The sequence below is a fragment of the Sturnira hondurensis genome, unplaced genomic scaffold, assembly GCF_014824575.4.
Source record: "Sturnira hondurensis isolate 20B ecotype Veracruz unplaced genomic scaffold, ASM1482457v3 Scaffold0013559, whole genome shotgun sequence".
NCBI classification, from domain to species: domain Eukaryota; kingdom Metazoa; phylum Chordata; class Mammalia; order Chiroptera; family Phyllostomidae; genus Sturnira; species Sturnira hondurensis.
This window is the reverse complement of record NW_028086190.1, coordinates 3,334,782-3,356,214: the sequence shown is the minus strand read 5'-3', so window position 1 is coordinate 3,356,214 and position 21,433 is coordinate 3,334,782. Positions and strand designations below refer to the sequence as shown.

Below are 21,433 nucleotides of genomic sequence, written 5' to 3'. Positions count from 1 at the left end.
ACAGATTTAGAATAATGACAGGTTTCTGTCATTAAGTTCCACTCCCTTTAAAAAAGCACCCCAAAACAAATAGCCCTGCCTCCCTCTGCCTTGCCAGACCAGTTTCAGAAAACACCACTGAGAAATACCATCTTTCAGAAAAACAGAATCTGCAGCTCAACATTCCCAATCACAGTCCAGCTCCAAGCATCTCTCACGTGTCTGTGAGAGATGCTTGTCCAGGCAGGTCCCCACAGTTCCCCCGGCGCTGTCCCCATCTGCTCCTGACCTCCAGACCTCGCTGCAGCCCCCTCAGACACCGTGTTAGTTGGCCTGCTCTAATATAAATGCTCGGCTCAGAACTTCCTGCGTGGATGAACATCTAGCTCTTCTATGGTGCGTTAGTGTCTGCCATTTTTGTCAGCTCCCCAGTGGCTTTGACCCTCTTTTGGCTGCCATCTTTAGTCAGGGCAAGAGTTCCCAGCCACACCCAGGCATCTGGGGCGGGCATCTGCCCCCACAGCTCCTGCAGACACAGTATGAGGTACCCACCCTACACCCCACCCCTGCCCAGCTATGTCATGAGTCACTCTGCTGCTGCACCCAGGTTCTCACAGTCAAGTACACCATTTGCAGCTTCTGCAACTCCTTCTAGGCTGTTAATCTGCCTTTATTATGCATTGTGCCTTAAATGCTGTACTTTCTGCCTTTTGGGCATTCTTTGCCCCAACCCCCTGTGCTTTTTTTCAGGATTTGGGGGTTTCCCTATTTTCAGGGAACCCATGCTCTGTACCCCATTATATTACTACCTTCGAAAGTTTGCAGCCAGAGATCTGTGGCGGGCCTGGGATTACCATTGGTCAGCAGAATCAGCATTTGAGAAGAACTGGACATGGAGTAAGCCTAAACCAGGGCGGATGAAACCCAGGTGCAGATGAAACCTCTGCATCTGTCTCTCACCTCTTCTAACCAGTGTTAAGGCTACTGCTTCACCTTTGCTTCCCACATCTTGCACAGCCTCACTTTGGACCAACTCTAACTGGGGACACACAGGGAAGGGATTCTGGGAAATGTAGTTGACAGTGGCGGACTCCAGCACAGATAGCTGTGCACAGAAAAGAGAACATGGAAGAGGAGAAAGCAGTGCCTTCTCCTATTTCCAGTGTCTATTGTGTGTGTATGTGGTAGTAACTCTTCTTGCTGTTTGTCATTGAATACCAGTAACAAACTTGTGAATCAAGTGTTCTTTTAGAGATACACAGCTAAAAAGATTTAGAGCCTGAATTTTTACCTATGTTTGTGGAAGCCCAAAGCTGACATTTATTTTAACACACTGCTGCTTTCCATGAAAGACAAGACCAGTTTTCCTGTTTATTCATTTGGATTCAGAAATACAAATTTTAAAAACTAAGATTTAGCATGAGTGCTGAGTTTTCAGCTTTCCCAGCTCCTTGGCACATTAGATAAGCAGCCTGAGGAGAGAGAGCAGTGACTCCTGCAGGCTCCACTTCCAGGTCAGAGGGAAAGGCATGCGTGGGCAGGGCCCGCAGAACTGTTCTACTCTCGGTGGAGCTTTGGCTCCCTTAGGCTGTGCCCAGAATTAGAAAGCTCATCAGGAATTACCCTCTAGAGTTGGACGATGATTTCCCTTTGAGCCTTGGCTGCCCCTATTTGTTTCTCTTAAAAGAGAGCATTGACTTGGAGGCCAAAACAAAAAACAAACAAACAAAAAAAACCCAGAAACTACCACTTTTAGCAGAAGAAAAAACACTGAGAGCCCGTCTTTAGAATAGATTAGCCTTTTATGATCGTACTAACTTTGCTTTCTGCTCCTTAAGTTACCTGATTCATTTCCTTCCAGGAATTAACCAGATGTGGACTCATCAAGCCCTTTCCTTTCATGGTGCTTTCTGATGGCATTTCACCTGTTCATCCTTATTAACTTCTCTCTCCCCAGCCAATTCTCTTTATTCCAGTGAACATGTTTTAGGTAGAACTCTTAGGTTGAAAGACCCTCCAGGTTAGAGCAATGCTCAGATTGATGAGCAGTGTTTTTCCACTTTAGCTACTAAGTTAGGTATACTGGGGGAAAAGGAAATGGGAAATATTTTAAATTTAGTTTTTATAATAGAAAGAATACATGTATATATTATTGAAAATGATACAGTTTTACAAGGCTTTTTATGGTAATAATCATTTTGTCTTTCATTTTTTAACTTATTGTGTGTATTTCACTAATTCATCCAAATCCTCTCCCACACATAGATAGGCGTTTTCTCTCAAAATGCTGAAGCTTGTCAGGTGTTCATCATCTTTGAGGTACCTAATGCTACATTCTGGGTTGATTGCTGTCGTAATTTGGGTTCCTCCAGAATCAGACCATAAAGCAAGGATTTGAGCACAAGTGGTTGATTTGTGAGGTGATTCCAGGAAACCCTGTTGGAGAAGTAGGGATGATAAACAAGGTATTATAAAGCAAGGTGCAGTGGTGGACAACTGAAGCTGATCCTTCTGGGGACATGGGGAGTTTATCACTCCCTTGTAGGTTATGGTCCTCCGAGCTGCACATATCTGGTTGTGTGTGGTGTCTGTCCACTACAGTGGGCCTCAGTGCCTGACATGCTATGAGTCTTGATGTAACAGGGTGCAGCCAAGAGGGGGGCCCCAAATAGAGATTTGGAATGGGGTCCAGAACTCAGGGTGTCTAGGACATATTAGAAAGACATATAAGATGTCCTCATCCCTACCTCCCCCACCACACAGACAGGTGTGAGTTGGGGGAAGGGTCACATGGAGCAGGAACATGCAGAGCTGTTTTGTACAGCCACAGCATTGTAGCTAACCTCTGGCATGGTCATTTAACGTATGTATAATCTTTAACTGGTTGCATAGATGTGTTAAATAGTGGTGGCCATGCTTGGAGCCAGGGGGATGGCAGTCATTTCCACCCAAGACGAAACTGGGGGCAGGTCCCCCAGGTGACAGCACCTCCGTGAGAGCTTGGAGATGATTGGCTCCATCCCCCTGGGGGCCACACCTGCCCGGACCCACTGTGGCAGCCCAGTAAAGCTGGAAGAATATGGGAGTGCTGGCAAGGGTAGCCGATTATGGGAAGAGTCAGAAATGGATATGAAGAGGAGGATTGGCTCGAGGATTTAAACCTCCAGACACAGCAGCCATTGAAGGGAGAGCCACACAGTTCTGTCAGAGTGGGGACCCTACAGCCATGTGAGAGAGACTCTGTTGGCCAGAGCGTGTTGGTCCTCTGTGAGGACCTCTGCAGCTTGGGTAGAGAGAATCACCATGCGGCTTTAGCAGAGAACTGCCACTGAGCTTTGGCAGAGTGGTGACCACCCCCTTCCCAGCAGCTTGGCTGAAAAGAACCATGCAGTTTTGGCCAGAGTGGGGACCCCTACAGCTTTGGTAGAAGAGGACCACATGGCTTTTGGGTGATCCCTTTAGCCACATGTTTTGGAAAGCAGGAGAGGCTTTGCCTGGAAGAAGGGTGAAAGAACTCTGGCCAGTAGGCGGTGAGAAGGTGCCACATGGCTTTGGATTAGTTAGAGATCCTGCCTGGACAGCAACACAGCCGATGGTGCCAGCAGCCTGTAACATGGATGCCTACTTCTTTTCCTGAGTTACAGTACCCCTAATTGGGGCAGGGGGAGAAGAAGGCATTCGTGGGTGGCTGTGGGTATCCAAAAGGACTTTGATATTTTAATGAAGACATTAGGTCACTACTTAAGCCTGTATAGCTTAAAATATTTTCTTTCCTTTTCACAAATCTCTGGCGTCCAGAGATGTCTTCCTTAAGGAGGTGAACAATCAAACCTAGTTGGGGGTCCTTTTGGTAATAGTATAGCGTACCCCTCTTTGCCCTTGGCCCTGTTCTGTAATAGTTTTGGGCATCCCTGGGTGGGTCAATAATTGCCCCACCCCCAGCTGTTCTGTAACATTGAGACGTCCCTTTTCATCACGCTCGCCTCTTTCCTTACACTGGGTCCCTTCGTCTAGATTCCCTACCTGTCTCTCTCCTTGATTGACACCTTCATTTGGGTAGAATGTCTCTTCCATTAGCTTGGGAAGAAAAATAAATTAAGGCATGTCTGTGCATTTGAAAATATCACTATTCTACTTTTATATTTTGCTGATAGTCTGGATGTAGAATTACAGATAATTTTTCTCTAAGAAACATTGTTCCATTGTTTTCTGAGAAAATTTCTCATGTTCATGGTTTTCTTATGTTCAGTGACCTTCTAGTTCTTGATATCTTATATGTAACCTATCTTTTTCCACTCTGGAAATTTTCAGGAGTTCCTCTTTGTCCCCCATTGGTTCTCAGTATAGACCCTTTTATCCATAGTGCTAGACATTCCATATATCCTTAACGTGGCATTGTACATTCATTAGTTCTGGGAAACTTTCTTGAACTTTTAAAAAGAACTTCTCCTATTTCTGTTTTTTTCCTTCCCTTTTCAGAACTTCCATTATTCAGCCTCTAGACCTGGACTGATGCTGACATTATGCTTGCTTTCTGATTTTTTTATCTTTCTTTTTTTTATTATACTTTTGGGATTTGCTTCAACTTTATCATCTATGCTTCCATTGATTATTAAACTATATATTTTACTTACATTCATGTTTAAACTTAAATTATATTTTAATTTTAAATGGTTTTCACTGTCTCTCTTTTAGTTTTATGGATAAAAGACACCTGAGAATATTAATGCTAGTTGTTTCTTCCTCCCTGAATTGTTTGTGTCCTATAATTCCCTTCTTTGTTTTAGTTCTCTCATGTTAGAAGCTTTCCCCAAAGTCTGGTGACCTGGTTGTCATTTCCCACTTAGGTGAAGGCCCGCAAAGCTGTGTTGGGGAGGGGTGGGCGATGGAACTTACCAACTGTGATGGCTTCATTCTGGGGTGATCACCCTGGGACTGTGGCGTTGGGTGCTTGCAGCTGTGTCTCTAGTTTGTACCCACCTGCCCAGGGGGTACCAACCTGGCTGCCAGGTCTGGGAGGTGTAAGTGGAGGAAGTGGACTCACAAGTCGTACCGTTCATGTGTAGATCGGCCCTAACACCCTGTTTTCAATATGGAATGGCACCCTCGGCAGGGTGTCTTTTCTTCTCTTAAAAAGTTCTGTTTGATGGGCACACCTTATAGTTAACAAAATAAACAAATTTTCTAGTTCTCTGTTAGCTTCAAAAAGCTCTCAGCCACGTGAGCCAAAGGATATGAAAGAATCTCTTATGCAAACCCCTGCCATGATGAAAGTGGAAAAGACATTGGGGTTTGGGCTGCCTGTGACTACCAAATCCAATAAGGAATGACAGTGATTGAATCTTTATGGGCGCTTTATTCAGATGGCCAGTGATCTGAGGAGGCAGGGGGTTCACACCCAAAAGAACTGTCTTGTCTTGTCTTTTCAGGAGAACCTGCTTATAGCAGGGAATAAACAGGGTGAGGTGAGGGGTTTTGAAATTTGGAGAGAATTAGGTGAAAGAGACTGCTGCATTGTTGTCCCGGGCTGTTCCCAGAGATGGGTGGTTGTCTCTCTCTCCCTGGAACACAGTGCCCCGGGTGCCTGCACTTGTCCCCAGGTGGTAATCTCTAGTGGTGCCCCAGGAGGTCGGCTGTTTTCCTAGGAGCCAGGATGGGCCTTATCTCTCTGTAGTTTCTGAAACAAAAAGCTTTAACATATACATTACTTACTAGGCTTCTAACTATTTACCTTAAACTAAAATTTTCCAACATTCAAGCCTCCTATAAATGATAGTATATTAGTTCCCAAGACACCCACTCATTCATTTACTTTCTTCAGCAGATGTTGTTAAACGTCTGTGTGTGGGGCTTTATGCTACCATCTCTGGGAGACAGGCAGCGCCAGTCTCAGCGTACCAGCGCCCTGCCCTTATGGACCAGTGGAGAGACTGCTGTCGGAAAGCTTTTCTGCAGTAAACCCCAGGCAGGGGGCTCGAATATGCTGTGAGAAAGTCAAGCGGGGGCATAGTCAGAGAGCTTGTAACAATTTGTAAGAAAGAGTGAAGCTGTGGGGGTGGGGAGAAAGTGAAAAGGAAAGAAGCCAGGTCTTTAGAAGAGAAGAGGAGGGTCCTGGGAGGCACAACCCGCTGGTGGTAAAGCAATCCAGGCCGAGACCACGTTATAGGAATCCTAGTATGTTAAATTTGTATTTTCAGGCTTACTCTCTGCTTCTTTAACGTATTGCTTTTAAAACAATTTTAAAATGATTATACTAATTTGTTTATTATGATATCACCTATAAGTGGAGCATAATCAACAAAACGAACAAGCACACAAAATACAACCAGAGACATTGAAATAAAGAACAACCTGACAGTAAGCAGAGAGGGGCAGGGAGGGGAATAAGGGGGAGCCATTAAGGAACATGGATGAAGGACACGTGGACAAAGCCAAAGGGGTGGGCGTGGTGGGGTGAACATGTAGACAATTGTACTTGGACAACCATAAAAAATGATTATGCTAACACTTAAAAATTGTTAATACTGAGGTCTGATGATTTTTGTGTTTCAGGAATGCAGAAGTTTTACTAATTCAGGATCCTTAATAGATATTAATGACTTTGTGAATGAATTTAAAAGCAGTCTCTTTAAGTGTGTGTATTAGGTATTTTAGATGATCTGCAGAAATAAAGCGATAGAATGTGGTTTCCTCCCCTTTCTTATCAAGCTGTAGAATATATTCAAGGTGTTCTTAAGTAATTAGTAGAAGAATAAGGCTCTCCATAATTGATCAACATTCAAAATAATGGATTTGAAAATCAGCTGAAGTATGTTGAAACTAGTATAGTTACTTCTGGTAATTACTTACCAGAAGACAACTCTGAGCAGAACCAAGATGTAAGCACAGGCCAACAACCGGCTTTCGTCAAAGGAACCCATCTGTAACACAGTGCGAAATGGCCAACACAAGATTTGAGGGATTAACCACCATGTGTGGGTCATGACTCTTTCATCTCCACTTTCCTTCTATTTATTTGGCTCTTCTTGTTGTCTGCTGTTCGTCTGGTTCACTTTTATTTGGATGTTGTTACTCCCTCTCTGTGTCCCCGGTACCATGTGCGCGTTCACCATCACTGTGTCCACACAGTTGTTACCGCTGTCCACTCTCCTGTGAGTGCCTGGATCTTGGATGTGGCTTATTATAGAAAAAGCTTTGAAAATACACTCTGATGATATCGTCCTCTTAAAAATGTGTGATCACTTTCAATTTCGTGTGGCATTTTCAGTGTTTGGAGTTTAACGTGTATGATGCATTTTCTATGAGAAACAGTAAAGACCATGTGAATTTTATAGTTTTCCCAGTTAACACCAGGCTTTGCCTAATGCTTTTAACCTGACTAACTGCTGGTCACTATGTGATTCTAAGCTTAAAGATACTTCCCTCCAGAATTTTTCTTTACAGTGTACACCTCAATGGATGAGGGTGATGCTGTACTTCTGTGACTCACTGTAATTCCCTCTGAATGGCACTCAGCACACACAGTTCACTCTGATTGCTTTGGAAATAGACGCTACCCTCAGTTTAGTATAAGCTTTGCAAAGGCCGGTTCAATAGCTGTTTTGTTCATTGTCATAGGCCTGGTGCAAGGTTGGGAGAGGGTCTTCTCATGACAACTTTCCCTATCACCAAGTCTCAACCTTTGAAGCCTGAAGTTGAAATGAAATCCTATTTGAAACAGACATTCCAGATTCAATGTCAGCCACTGGATGCTGGAATTGCTTTTAGCTGCAATCTGTCTCAGGGGTTTCTATGCTAGTGGGATCCTGGGCACAGTCCTAGGTTCATGTACCATCACTAATAATTAACCTGAGGAACCTAGTAACGTCGCATCGAGTCCTTGGCTTTACCAGTATATTAGTAAACGCAGTTTCTTCCACTAAAACTGTAATTGCTATCTAGTCATCTTCCTTTTATAAAAATAAAAGAAGAAACAAAATTGAAATGCTGTTTTTGTGGCACAGAACTAATTTTCAGATGCAGTTATGTGCTAGAGAAGTGATTATTTTTAATGAATACAGTATTTCTGTTCTTTGTGAATCTGTTTACTGTCAGAATTTTAGTTAAGAAAATACTTCTGTTTTATACATGGTGTAAGCGAAACATGGCATAAGGCCCACACTGTGAGAATGAATTGATTTTCTGCTTTAGTCCGTGGACTCCTAGGCTTCACATATGAAATTAGGATTCTAATACTTAAAAATCACACAATCCAGTAGTTTTAAGAACACTTTCCATGCCCCCCCAGCTCTACAGAGGCACTGCCAGGGCCACCGCAGCGCAGCGCAGAAAAGCAGGGCGGGGGCTGGGGGTGGGAGGAGCGGTGAGGGGGGATGCTTACCCAGAAGAGCTTCACCTTTTCCTAAGATTTCCTCTTAAGATTTTGAGAGAAAGGGAGAGTTTAGTGATTAAAAAATGTATGTCTGTGTCTGTGTCCATGTCTGTCTATGCCTGTGTCTTTGTGTTTGTGTGTCTGTGTCTATGTCTGTCTGTGTCTATCCATGTCTATATCTACCTGTGGACCAATCTCTTCATGTTATGGATGAAGACACTGAAGCCAGGGAGGTGAATGTGCAGTTTTCTGTAGCTGAGCTGATTTATTCACTGGTTAAAGCCTGATTCTTCATCCAGCCCTGTTTCTGCTTTATTACATTGCCTACTTTGAAAACCTGTAATTGTTTTGCCTTCAGCTTCCAGAGCTAAACTCAGCATGATCAACACCATGTCAAAAATCCGCGGCCAGGAGAAAGGGCCCGGCTACCCTCAGGCGGAAGCGCTGCTCGCAGAAGCCATGCTCAAGTTTGGAAGGGAGCTCGGGGATGACTGCAACTTTGGTAATGAGTGCTTTCTCACGGGCTAGTTCTTTCCTTTGACCATGGGGACTTCAGTGTGAGAAACTCTGTAGGAAATCACTCAAGCCATTTTATAGTTTGATTCTCAGTTTCAGGTCTGTACACATGGGGCACAAATTTGTTTCACAGTTGTTTCACCAGTACTAGTGTGATTGTTGTAAGGGCTTTACTTGTTTTCTGTTTCCCTAAAGGGACCCCAGTATGTACAGTGGCCATTTGACATATCCAGGTACCTGGACACTTGCTATTGCGTGTGTCTGGCGCTGGATTTGGAGGCGGAGCAAATAGCCACAGTGAGCATGAGTGAACACAGCGCCCCATGAGCTTTCCCTTAGATCTCTGATCTTTTGTTGGTGGTACCAGGTTCTGCCAGCTCCAGTGAGACGTGGTTTATTCCTTTATCCTCTGACCCTCAGCTGAGCACCTTCCATTTTCCTTTCCTTGTGATGTGAGGTCTTAGCAAATGAAGGTCCTTTTTGGATGGACCCTGCTCTCTGTTCCTGATAGTTGCTCCTGATAAATGTATTGGCCTTAAGCAGGAAAGCCGGTAATTACACACAAGGCAGAGAGCTCCCCAAATCACTTATTAAAGGACCAGCAGAATATTATGAGCGATACCAACCCCTTGGGGGCATTGAGTCTGTTGCCGGTATGGACTGTTTTAGGCAGAAAGCATGCTGGTCTCTGGAAGCCGTCAACATACCGTCCTCTCAGTTGTCTTCAGGAGACAGTGGTAATCCACGGGTTTCCTTCTGTGACGGGCCCTATCAATGCAAATGCATTTTACCCCTGTTCTTAATGACCCAAGGGCTTCCCTCTCCCCGTGCAGGCCCAGCGCTTGGTGAGGTGGGTGAGGCCATGCGGGAGCTCTCAGAGGTGAAAGACTCTTTGGATATGGAAGTGAAGCAGAACTTCATTGACCCCCTTCAGAACCTTCACGACAAAGACCTGCGGGAGATCCAGGTACCTGCAGCTAGTCCTCGGGGAAGTGGGCAGTTCTAAGTGTGCAGGTGCAGGCACCCTTTTCCTTTAGAAAATATTTTTTACCTTACTGTGCATGGTGTCATCATTGGCCACATGAGCTGCAAAACCATCCAGCAAAATATGTGGAAAGAAGCCAGAAATGCAGCACTTTTGCTCTGCTATCACGATCGTGTCACCCGTGAATATTACATTTGACTTCTCCACATTCAGTCTTCAAGATTTCTTAAGGTTTTTATTTTCAAAAGGATATTTTTTCCATGATAATACAGAATTTTGCTATTTATTCTGTGGCTTTCTGGGGTGAATTTCATTCACCCTCTAAAATGCTAGTTGCACTAGTTGTTAGCTTAAATGCATAGTTATTCTGTCACTCTATAAAGGTATGTTTTTATATTTTCCTAACAGTTGTTAGGATTGAGAAACATTATACAAGTCTTCTCTTCCTAAAACACATAAAACAGTTGAGCTATTCTAGACAGAGTTCAACTAGATTTCACTCTGAGTCAGTGTGTAATGTTTGTTCATTCATTCCTTCAACAAATATTTGTTGAGGCTGTCTGAGATTTAATTTTCTTTATTGTGAAGTGGACTGCCATTACTTGAAGTCTCTGAGATTTTTTTCTTCCAGCTTAAATCTCCTTCAGCCCTACCACTTGTTCAAGGTTGCACACTTGGTAAGGGGCAGACTCACTCTAAATCTAAAATGTAAATTCTGACTCCAGTGCACTGCCCTGTGGCTGACTACAACTTCAAATGTGTTAAAATAACTTTTCTGCAGAGGAACAAACATTTAGCGTGGGTCAGAGCGTGAGGACCCAAAGATCAGAGCGAGGGCTGGGGGCAGGGTGTGTGGTGGGCAGGGAGATCTAGGCCGTTGGTCTCTTTTCTCCTCATTTCTTCACCATTCCCAGCTCTGTTTTAATCTACTTCTCTGTCTTTCTAGACACACCCAAGATCAGGGAATTCCAGCACTTTTTCCTACTTATTAGTAATGGGACAGCGCAGCTTTTAGGAAAAATGTGCTTTGTAGCTTTGGGAAACTAGTTTTTCACTTGGTCACTAAAAGTGCTGGGCAGAGGCTGGACAGACATGTGGTAGGGGCAGTGCAGGGAGGGGTCGAAGTGCCCTGTGGGGCATTAGGTCTCATCTGAGGGCCCTTCCGAGTCAGGTTTTGTGATGCAGTGTGAAATGGGAGACAAACTGGTTCCCTGGAGGCTGCCTCAGTGAACTAGGGTAAACAGTAAGATTTAGATTTCTGGGTCCAGCCCTGGGTATTCTAATTCAGATGATCAAGAATCCAAATTTTAAATAAACAATTTGTAATCAGTAAAGCAGTTCTAACAGATTAGATTGCCTCATGGAGAAGTCCTTTCTACTGCTAATGCTCTATGATTCAAAAATCAGGAATCCTGTTCTTTCTTACTTCATTTCAAGGCAAGTGGGTTTTTTTTCTGCCTTCTCAATGAGATGCCATTTCTTCTGAAGATCCTGGGGCTTTGTGGACCCATGTGGACCCACATGCAGAGTGGGTACTCACCTCCCACCTTCTCTCATGGGAGGAAAAGGCCTGGTCCAGCTTGGCTTTGTCCCAGCAAGGGTAAAATAAGTCAATTGGTAGATAGCGAGCAAGCACTGGTATTTCTCACAATTTCTTTCCTGCTCTTCATTATTTTTAAAGGTGTTTCCCCACATTTTTAGCCTTTGGAAGCGTTTGTCCCACTGATGTGAGCTATTTTAGAACTGGTGATGTGATATTCTAGAAATTAGCCTGTCTCCCTTGGGAAGCCAACGGGCATGGTGGGGAAGTGAGCTCCACACTGGCCTTTCCCATGAGTCCTGCCACAACACATTCCTGCCTCTGACTTTTTCAGCATCATCTAAAGAAGTTAGAGGGCCGACGCCTGGACTTTGATTATAAGAAGAAACGACAAGGCAAGATTCCCGATGAAGAGCTCCGTCAAGCGCTGGAGAAATTTGACGAGTCTAAAGAAATCGCGGAGTCGAGCATGTTCAACCTGTTGGAGATGGATGTGAGTGGCTCCCCTGTGGTTTTCCGCGTGATCTTGCCATCGAGGCGCAAGATGAATGTACCAAAGGGCTGTGTCCTTAAAAACATTAATATCTGATCACACCATGTGGGGAGAACTTCAGGAGATGGTTACTTCTTTAAATAACTTGAAATTATGAAAGTAGATTACAAGAGGTAGAGGTTTTTGTTGTATTCCTGTAGTTTTATTTAACTACATTTTTGTCTGCTAAAGATCTTACCAATAGCGAGGAGATAGACTGTTTCTGATGACCCGTGTATCAGTCCAATAACTCAAAAAATATTCTTGAAATACAGAGCAGTTGATCTCAGATTGTATAAGAATATCAGCTAAAATACATTCAGAAGAGAGTGTTGAACATAGGTTAAGATGTTCTGTATTTTGAAGTAAAGCTGACGTTTTCTTTCAAAAGGTAATTTTCAGTGGGGATTGATGATTGTAGCATAGGTACCACATCTGGGGCATAGATGAGATCATTTAAATGCTGCTTTCACATTTCCAGAGCACTACATTATTATTCATGGCTTTAGAAGTTACATTCCAACCACTCATGTCATGAAACCTGTTAACCATCTTTCCTGTCCTTGCTCACCCCTACCTCTGGCCTGATCACTTGCTGACTTTTTCCAGGATGTTTACAGGGCCTTTATGTACTTACCACTTAACTGCTTTGCCCTGACTGGGGGCAGGGGAGATGTGCTGATCATGCCCAGGCTTCCCCATCACCCAGAGACAGCCTAGGTTTGTGTTTATGTAAAACAACTTGTGTCCACCTGCCTGCTGAAGGGGAGTGTTGTGGGCATGGGGAAGGGGGTGACCTGAGTCATGGTGCTCCTCCCCTGAATCCAGGGCTGTACCCCACTCCCAAACTCATGGGGCAGCATTGCCGCTGTTCAGCTGGATCCCAACTGGAGGTGCAAAATGAAGAGTTACCAAGTATGCTTAGAATATTAGAGCCAGAGTGAAACCAGATGTCACTTGACCCAACCCCCTTACATTACTGGTGAGGCTCGCAGAAGACAAAAGATTTTCCATCATACCATCCTGCCTCCCATGGGGCCCCATGTGAGATGTCAATAATCACATTTTTATTAGCAGCACTAATACTGACTTAACATGAAAAGTATAAAGAGCAATGAATCCTTTGGTCAATATGTGTTTTTTTCTTAGAGGATATCAATAAAATAAGCCAAACCCTTCTCGTAAGGTTGTAGCTAAGCATGAGACTATTTGATGAGAGTTATATGATCTTCGGGAAGATTGTGAATGATGTTGCTTCTCCTTACAGTACTAGAGTTCCCAAGCGTAAGGAGGCTTTCTTATCCTTAATCATTTTGGAACCTGTAACACTGTCTGTCGTAGCCTGGCTCACTACATGGTCATGGGCATCACCAAGCAGGGGGCTGCGTGTCAGGGGCCGCTCTGTGGTGCGTGCAGTGCAGTAGCAGCTGCTTCCAGACGGTAACTAAGGCACGGCGCCCCCTCCCTCTGCAGATCGAACAGGTGAGCCAGCTCTCCGCGCTTGTCCAGGCCCAGCTGGAGTACCATAAGCAGGCCGTCCAGATCCTGCAGCAAGTCACTGTCAGACTGGAAGAAAGGTATTTACTGTTCCCTGCATTTTACACGTCCAGGCTCTTGCTATAACATGATGTGTAAAGAAATGGAAGTGATAGCAAGAATACATTTGAAGAAAAACTTATGCCAAAATGCCTGCTGATCCTACACAGGTGCCATGTGGATCCTTTGTTTTTATTTTATTTTATCTTATACTTTGTTTTACCTTGCTGCATCGAATCTAATCTCATGCATTTGGGAGAATCCAATTATATATTATATATTGAACTCTATATAATATCATAGATGAAATAGTTTAAAATATAATTATGTTTTGGCTGCTACCATTGAGACACAAGTATCCACCCATGATAATGGATACAGCTTACCGAGCAGCTCTCCTGTTTGGGTACTGAAGGCACATTGTCCTGAATCACATCACAGCCCCATAGGCTAAGGATTGTTACCTCGTCTAACAGATGAGCAAGCAGAGGCTCAGGGAGCTGAAGTAACTAGCCGTGGGTCACACAGTGGTCCAGATGGGGTTCATGGTCAAGCATAACCTATTCAAGAGCTTGTATCTTTTCACACCTTGTGTTTCTCTGAATGGTGACAGAGTCTGTCAGAGAAGGCTGTTTCTCATGCCTGCCCCACCTCCTCCAAGGTATACCCAGCAGGGCTCTGGTGGTTTTCTTTGTGAATGAGGCTCCCTGGAACTGGAGGGCAGCCTGCACCCCTCTATGCAGTGTCCCTGCACTAGAATATGTGTGACTTTATTTAGCCAGAGTAAGCAGAGTGGTTTTGCTAAATGTATGTATATCAGAGGGTCACCTCAGCATCCTTGAGTCTCAGCCTGTGGCCAGATTAGACACTCATAGCTGCTGAGACAGCTAAATACACAATGACGCCTCCAGCCGTTGTGCTGCACCGTGGGAAACCCTCTCACCTGTTCCCATTGTTTCCATCTGGCCGCCTCTCCCTGTCCTCACTGTCTTCCCCAACCAGGGCTTTGACTGGGCGTCTTCCCGAAGTGCACCCTGGTGGAAATGTGTGGAGCAGTCTGAAGCCTCTAGAAAGGTTTAAAACCATGCACATCAACACACTAAATTAATACGTGTCTTTCAGACATCTGCTGAAAATGGTGTTCTTTCTTTTTTCCCTCTGAAATATGTGCAAAGTCACCATCCTTCTCCTCTTGCCATACCCTAAACTCTCCCCACCTTTGCAAAGCTGTTCTACACTTTCTTTAGTGAATAACTGAAACTGGGGGGGAAATGTTAGGGTGTGCAGGATACATTTATTGACTGTACCTTTGCCCCTTCCTCCTGTCTTCCTTCATTTCTTTCCCTCTTCCTGTACTGCTCTTAGAGCACACGGTCCCTCCCTCCTTCCCTCCCTCCCTTCTAACCTTCTCAAGCTCTGCATGGAATAACTTTCTTCTGCAAACAACTGTTCATCTAGAAGTGACTCCTGCTCATCTTGTACTTTCTCCCTTAAACCTCCAACTTTCCCATGGACAGGTAGACCCTCACCCCACCCTCATGTTCCCATGGCAGTTTGCACATGTCTCTATAGCAGCACTTACTGCCACATGGGGTAATCGGTTATGTTCTGTCTGCCCTACAGACCATACATTACTTGAGGGCAGAAACGGTGCCCTATTCATCTTTGTGATTTTGGCGCCTAGCGCAGTGCAGAGTGAGCTCCGAGTAAGCGAGGAGGCAGGGAGGGACTGGGAGAGAGGATGATGGCAAGGGTGGCAGGAGCACAGAGGGATGTCACCAAAAGCAGAGACAAACACATGTAAGAAAGCTGTGGCCCCTTTCCGATTTCCCTGCTCCCCAGTACAGATCGGTGGATGAGCATTTCCTAGATTTGGTTGCTTTTCTTTTTGCTTCTAAATTGGCTACATACCCTCTCTCTTTCCCCTTTTCTTTTTCAACACAGAATAAGACAAGCTTCATCTCAGCCTAGAAGGGAATATCAGCCTAAACCACGGATGAGCCTAGAGTTTGCAACTGGAGACAGTACTCAGCCCAATGGAGGCCTCTCCCACACAGGCACTCCCAAACCCACAGGTAAGGGATGGGGCCCTCCCTGCGGACCACATACAGGGCCTCGGGCGCATCCTGTCGGCACTTTTCTGGAGATTCTAGGAGCAATCTAACCTGGCTGCAGAAGAAATATACAGTCATATATTTCTTACAGGATGGCTTTGTCAGGTAGAAACTCTTTTAAAAGGGCTCTTCCTTCTCTCATTGGTCATTTCTTTTCTCTCTTCTCTATAAAACTTTTATGCCCTTTTTTTTCACTCTCTACCTTTAGTTCTTAACCTAGTCATCACATTTGATTTTGACTTCCCCTCGTGGCCATAAAATTGTCTTAACATGTGAGTTTGGTGTTAGGGTAGCATCTTCTTTCTGTTTTTCCCCTGCTGCGGTCCAGCGTGCATGCGCCTGAATGCCCTGGCGGTGCGTGCCCCCGTGCACTCACGCGTAACCCACAGGCAGCAGCTCCTGGAACGCCCTGAGTTGGATTTCTTGAGTCACAGGAGCATGTGGAGAATATAGTGCTTGAGATATTTTCAGCCTTAACATTTGCTTGGTTGAAGAAGTGGAAACTACCTTATACTGGGTGTGGATTTGAAAGCTGTGCAGCTTCCTCCTGTTTTCCCTGGCTCTCCAGTGCTTGCTGTGTGGCAGTAAGACACTTGTTAGCAGACGCTTCCAGGAGACTCTGCAGGGGAGAGCGAGGTCTGTGATGCCAGCTGGAGCTCGGTGCCTTCGCATTCCCCTGCACCGCGCAGAGCCTGGGGCGGGGCAGACGCAAACCGCAGGGGCTCTTAGCGGGTGGCTGGCCAGGAGGACTGGTCCTCTATGTTATGTGTGACTTGCTGCTTCCTTCTCAGAAACCGCCCCCTATTTTACTTTTCTTTCCGAGACTTGTTAGTTTTCTGCTTTCTTTAAGTAAGAAAACATATTACATTGTTTCCCTTCAAAGCCGTGTAGGTGGCATGAGAGCTGCACGCACTCTCTGAGTTTATATACAGATGTGTGTGTATGTGGATTAAAACACTGGGTCCCTTTTATCATTAACCCTTCATTACAAGTCACATTCTTACAGAAGTGTATGTGGGTTGAGGTGAAAAAAATTGTATTTGGCCATTTAGCCTAGGTCCTTTGTAAGGTCTGACTCCATCTTGATTATTTCACTCAAGATACAGTACATTTTTACACACCATAGCTCTGATGCACTCCTCGTATTTATATATACAGTAGTTTACAAAATGTAAATTATAATTTTACATAATCTCATTGAATAGATATACTAGTACTGTGAAGTGAGTTTTTATACAAAAAAAGAAAAAAAAAAGACGCTGAGAGTGAAGTGCCTTGTGTAAGGTCACACAGACTTAGAACTTGAACCCAGTGTTTTATATTATTGCATTTTCACGACATTCCAGTCATTTTCCAGAGATTGGAGTCTTTACTTTTAAAAAGTGAGCATTGTGCGGTTATTCTGAGCTTGCAAAACATCACCCACGTAATTAACTGTACTGTTTCACGCATGCAGAGATTTTAAAGTGCTAATGTGGACAGCATTCTGGCCACGTGGTACTATGAACCTAAATATCACTCAAACTCCTTAAATCACTGGGTTTCCCGCCACTGGGCATTGTCAGGAAGGAAAGCCTTGATAAATCCTTTTGCACGATCTCCAGGAGAGATGTGGCCAAGTTTCATCCTGGGAATGGAAACAGGAGTGCCACCACCGCCAGAAATCTGAGAAAGCGTCTGAGGCCTGCAGCAGGAGGTGCCGGGCAGTGTGGTGGGCACTGGGCACTGGGCACTGGGAGCAGGAGGAAGCCGCAGCAGAAAGAGGACTGAGGGAGGGGCCAGGGGACAGCAGGTGGGCCCAGTGGGCAGTAGCGTTGCGAGTTAAATTTCCCTTGTCTTTCTGTCTCTGTTCTTCTCTCCGGCCCTGACTCCCAGGTGCCCCAATGGACCAGCCCTGCTGCCGAGCTCTGTACGACTTTGAACCTGAAAATGAAGGGGAGTTGGGTTTCAAAGAGGGTGATATCATCACACTCACTAACCAGATTGACGAGAACTGGTATGAGGGGATGCTGCACGGCCAGTCAGGCTTCTTCCCCATCAACTATGTGGAGATCCTGGTGGCCCTGCCCCATTAGTATGTTATGCTGGCTGGCGCACCTCCTCTGACCCAGATAGTTACGTTTAACCACTGCTTTGGAAATGCTGCTTACAACACATCCCAGATGCAGGCCGCAGTGGTCCAGGTCATCAAGCCCCACAGAGTAACTTTGGTTGACTTGGGTGATCCCTCGAGAGTCACGGTGATGGATGGTATCTTCTCAGCCTGGTGGGCATGGCATGTGCTTTTTAAATACCATTCGAAGCCAGTCAGCAGCCAGAGAACTGTTGTTCATCCAGTTCTCAGGCAGCAGTGGCTTCTTAGAGCAAAGACCATGAGCCACATACCAGAAAAACCACCCTACTGAAGACATTATCTGTCACCCAGGGGCCACCTCCAGGTCTCAGGTTCTCCATTTAAGCAGGAGAAAGTTTTTGCTTTCACATTGCCCCTCCCAAATAGGCGAGTCACAAAATTGTTGAAGAAAGCCTCCCTCACCAGCAAATTGGCTTCTGGTCTGAAAGGGTCCTTCGATGCTATCAGTAGAAAAGTGTTGAGTGTGGATTCCAAGCCTTTTCTGAAAGCATTCACCGTTGTTCCCCCTACGTATGCCTATTTCTGAGGTACAGCCAGCTTTCCTCCCTCCTGCCATTAAAGCTGGAGGGGGCTCCCGGGGTATGTCTAAGCAAGACAGTGGGCAGTCAGCGTGTTGTGGGAGGGGCTGATGAGAGGAGATTCTCTGCTACTTGAGATTGGGAAGAGGGACTCTTCCCAAACTTTAATCTCCTGCTGTAAAAAAAAAAAAAAAACAATGTGTATATTTAGGGCATTTCTGAAGGTACAGGGAAGGGGGAACAAATACTTCTGTTTCAGTTTTATTTATGAATTATGTATTTCACGAATCTGTGTGGCACAGAGACACAAGGAGAAAAACACTAGAAACCATTTTTCCATTAGTTCATGGATCATGAAACAGTGCATACCTTTTCTTTCTATTTTCACCTTGTGTTCTTTGAACATCATGTGTGCATATTCTGCCCTCAGTGAGGACCAAATAAAGATGATTTTTGTGCTTAGCAGTTTAAGAGTATGTGGCTGCATATGCAAAACTCTTTGCCAATTCACTCATTACCTTTTTCCGTCCTTTGTATCTCATCTTCATTTGTGTGTACAGTGCTGTGTGTAAGTTTGAGTGGTTTTTTTTGTATCACTCATTAAAGTACTGTTAAGTTCTATACAGAGTTCTATTTATCTAGCTGTACAGATTCTGTCAGAAGTGTAACGTGCTGCTTCGGATGTGCCACCTGCAGTAGTGGATCATGTGAAGTGAAAGGCAAATCTTACCGCTTAATGTATAAACTCTTACCACGGGAAGCATCGCTGTTTCCAATAAATATCGCTGAAGACAAACCCAAAGGCTCGGCCTGTTATTGTGTGTCAGTTCCTTGCATCCGACAGTGGGTGGACTGAGGCTCGTTTCACTCTGCAGTGCTTTCGGATACAAGCAAACCAGACCGGTTCCAACCTGAGATCTGCCCCTCTGTGAGCAGGGAAGTTCCATCATCAATAAGCCAGCCAGCCCGGACCCCAGTACCTTCTTGGTAAGCCCAGGAAGGAGGAGATTATGCAGAAAAGGTTTGAAAGTGGGAACAGGTCTTTTAGCAGGTGAGTTGTCATCAGTGGTGATAACAGAAAAATATAATGATCGGTGAGGCAAACAAAATATATCATTTCAACCAGTCTTTTTTTTTGTCATACTTAAAGAGAAGTACACATGGAAGTGCAAATTGGCATTTTTTGTTCTCATGATGGATGTGGGTGGGTGGGTACAGAAAGCTGTGCACACAGAATATGTATGTCCAAACTCTTGAGAAAATAAAGATGTTCTTTATGCATTGGGTGCCCTTGTATTCTTCCATGCTGAGGCCAATAGTCCAGATGTGTCATTTTAATCTCATTTATTAAATTTTATATGCGAACCACTCTAACATGAAAATGTTAGCTTTTTTAGCTACATCAGTTAGAGAATCACAGATCAATTTTAAGAAGAAATTATCAATGACATTATTATGGAGAAAATCCAGAAGGATCACAGATGAACTATTAGAATTAACAAGTGAGTTTAATAGGATTATTGAATTTAAGATCAATATCCAAAAATATTCTATATGCCAATAACGATCAGAAAAAAGGAATGTAAAAATATATCACTTACAAAGGCATCAAAAATCAAACTCATAGATCTAAATTTAATAATTATATGAGGGGATCCCCCAAACAGGAATTTATTCATAAAACATTGTGTATTTATTCTTACATGTTTAAATTTCAGTCACCTTCAAAGTACTCTCCATTTGATATAATACACTTACGGAGATGTTTTTTCTACTGTTCAATAGTTTTTGAACTTGTTAATTTTGAAGCCTTTTAGTGCTGCTGCTGTTTTTGTTTCACCTCTTCCACATCAGGAAAAGGTTTCACTTTGAGGACTTTTTTCATCCAGGGAAACAAAAAGAAAGTCACTTGGGATAAGATTGAGTGAATAGGGAAGGTGGGACATGGGGGTCAGGCTGTTTCGGGTCAAAAACTGCTGGATGCTCACAGCATGGTGTGGGCAGGTGTGGTCACAAATCACCCATCATGAAACGGGTGAATGCAGTAAAAGAGTCTTAAAAAAAACCACTGAAGCTGAATGCAGCCTCTCACACACCACCCGCTAGTCCACTGATACCGATGGGTCCCTAGAACACTCTCCTAATAGGGGCAGCCTCTACTATAATGGGCCTGCCTTCTAGAAGATAATTCTGGGTTTTTTTAGGGGAGGTCTCCCCTCATATATGATTTCTCATAGGAAATTATGAAGTATGTTTGAGAAAAATGCAAACTTTGACAAGGGAAGAGATATTCTGTGTTGACTGCCTGGAAATCTTATCATTTTAAAAATGCTATTTCTCCACAAATTGACTTACAGATCCAGTGCAGTTTCAACCAAAATCTCAAAAGTTTTTTGGTGTATGAAAAGTAACAAGTATGTTATAAAATGTATGTCGAAATGCAAAGGGATGTTTCTTCTTGAAGAACAACAAAGTTGGAGGACCTGCTGTTTCTAGATATAAAACAAAGTCACAGTAATTAGGATAGTGTGTTGTGTCGGTGGGGAAAAGATCTGTATGGAAGTGCAAGCCCAGAAAGAGGCATTTGAACTAACACAACATCCCATTGCCTTTAACGTCGCACCTTCGAATGGGACTACACCTGTGCAATAGCACGTCTGCGACTCCCCTGGGAAACTGCCAGCAGGAGCCTGCCTGAAACAGAGGAATCTCATTAGGAGTCAACATCCAATGAAATAAAAGTGCCATAACCACAGTTTCCAGAAAGAACTTAGTATTTATTTAAAGGAGTGTTGGGCACAATTAATAATGCAAATACCATTTTCAGAACTGTCTGAATTCCTTATTTTTATTGAAGTATAATAAATTTCTTTCTACAGAATTTTATGGAAAAGAATAGGGAACGGTGGACCACTGCTGGGAAGATTGAAGCTACCCCCAAATAGTTGTTCTTCTGACTGATCACACAATGACCTGTCTGAAGTGGAAGCAGAAACAGAACTAAACTAAACTGAACTAAAATGGAAAACAAGTTCATTGAAACAGTTGTCTCATTTTAATTGTCTGATAGGTCTGACAGGTCTTAAAGAGAAGACTTTCTGGGAAAATAATCAGTTTCCCTTACTTTGTCTTGGCTGTGAGTAAGTAAGACAATGGTATGACTAAGAATTGAAATTTTTCTAAGACTCTGTGTAGCAGGAGTGTCAAA

At 44.1% G+C, this 21,433-nt stretch overlaps 1 protein-coding gene across 1 annotated transcript in view; it reads left to right on the top strand.

Moving 5' to 3' along the window:
• SH3GL2 (SH3 domain containing GRB2 like 2, endophilin A1) overlaps positions 1 to 19,021 on the top strand; it is a 199,649-nt gene extending 180,628 nt beyond the window's left edge. Inside the window, exons 4-9 of the mRNA XM_037061918.1 lie at positions 8,709 to 8,852; positions 9,700 to 9,833; positions 11,726 to 11,884; positions 13,397 to 13,500; positions 15,404 to 15,534; positions 17,449 to 19,021. Of these exons, the coding sequence (XP_036917813.1) occupies positions 8,709 to 8,852; positions 9,700 to 9,833; positions 11,726 to 11,884; positions 13,397 to 13,500; positions 15,404 to 15,534; positions 17,449 to 17,648 (872 nt within the window). The 3' untranslated portion in view covers positions 17,649 to 19,021. The remainder of the gene's footprint in view (positions 1 to 8,708; positions 8,853 to 9,699; positions 9,834 to 11,725; positions 11,885 to 13,396; positions 13,501 to 15,403; positions 15,535 to 17,448) is intronic.
• Positions 19,022 to 21,433: the final 2,412 nt, after the last annotated feature.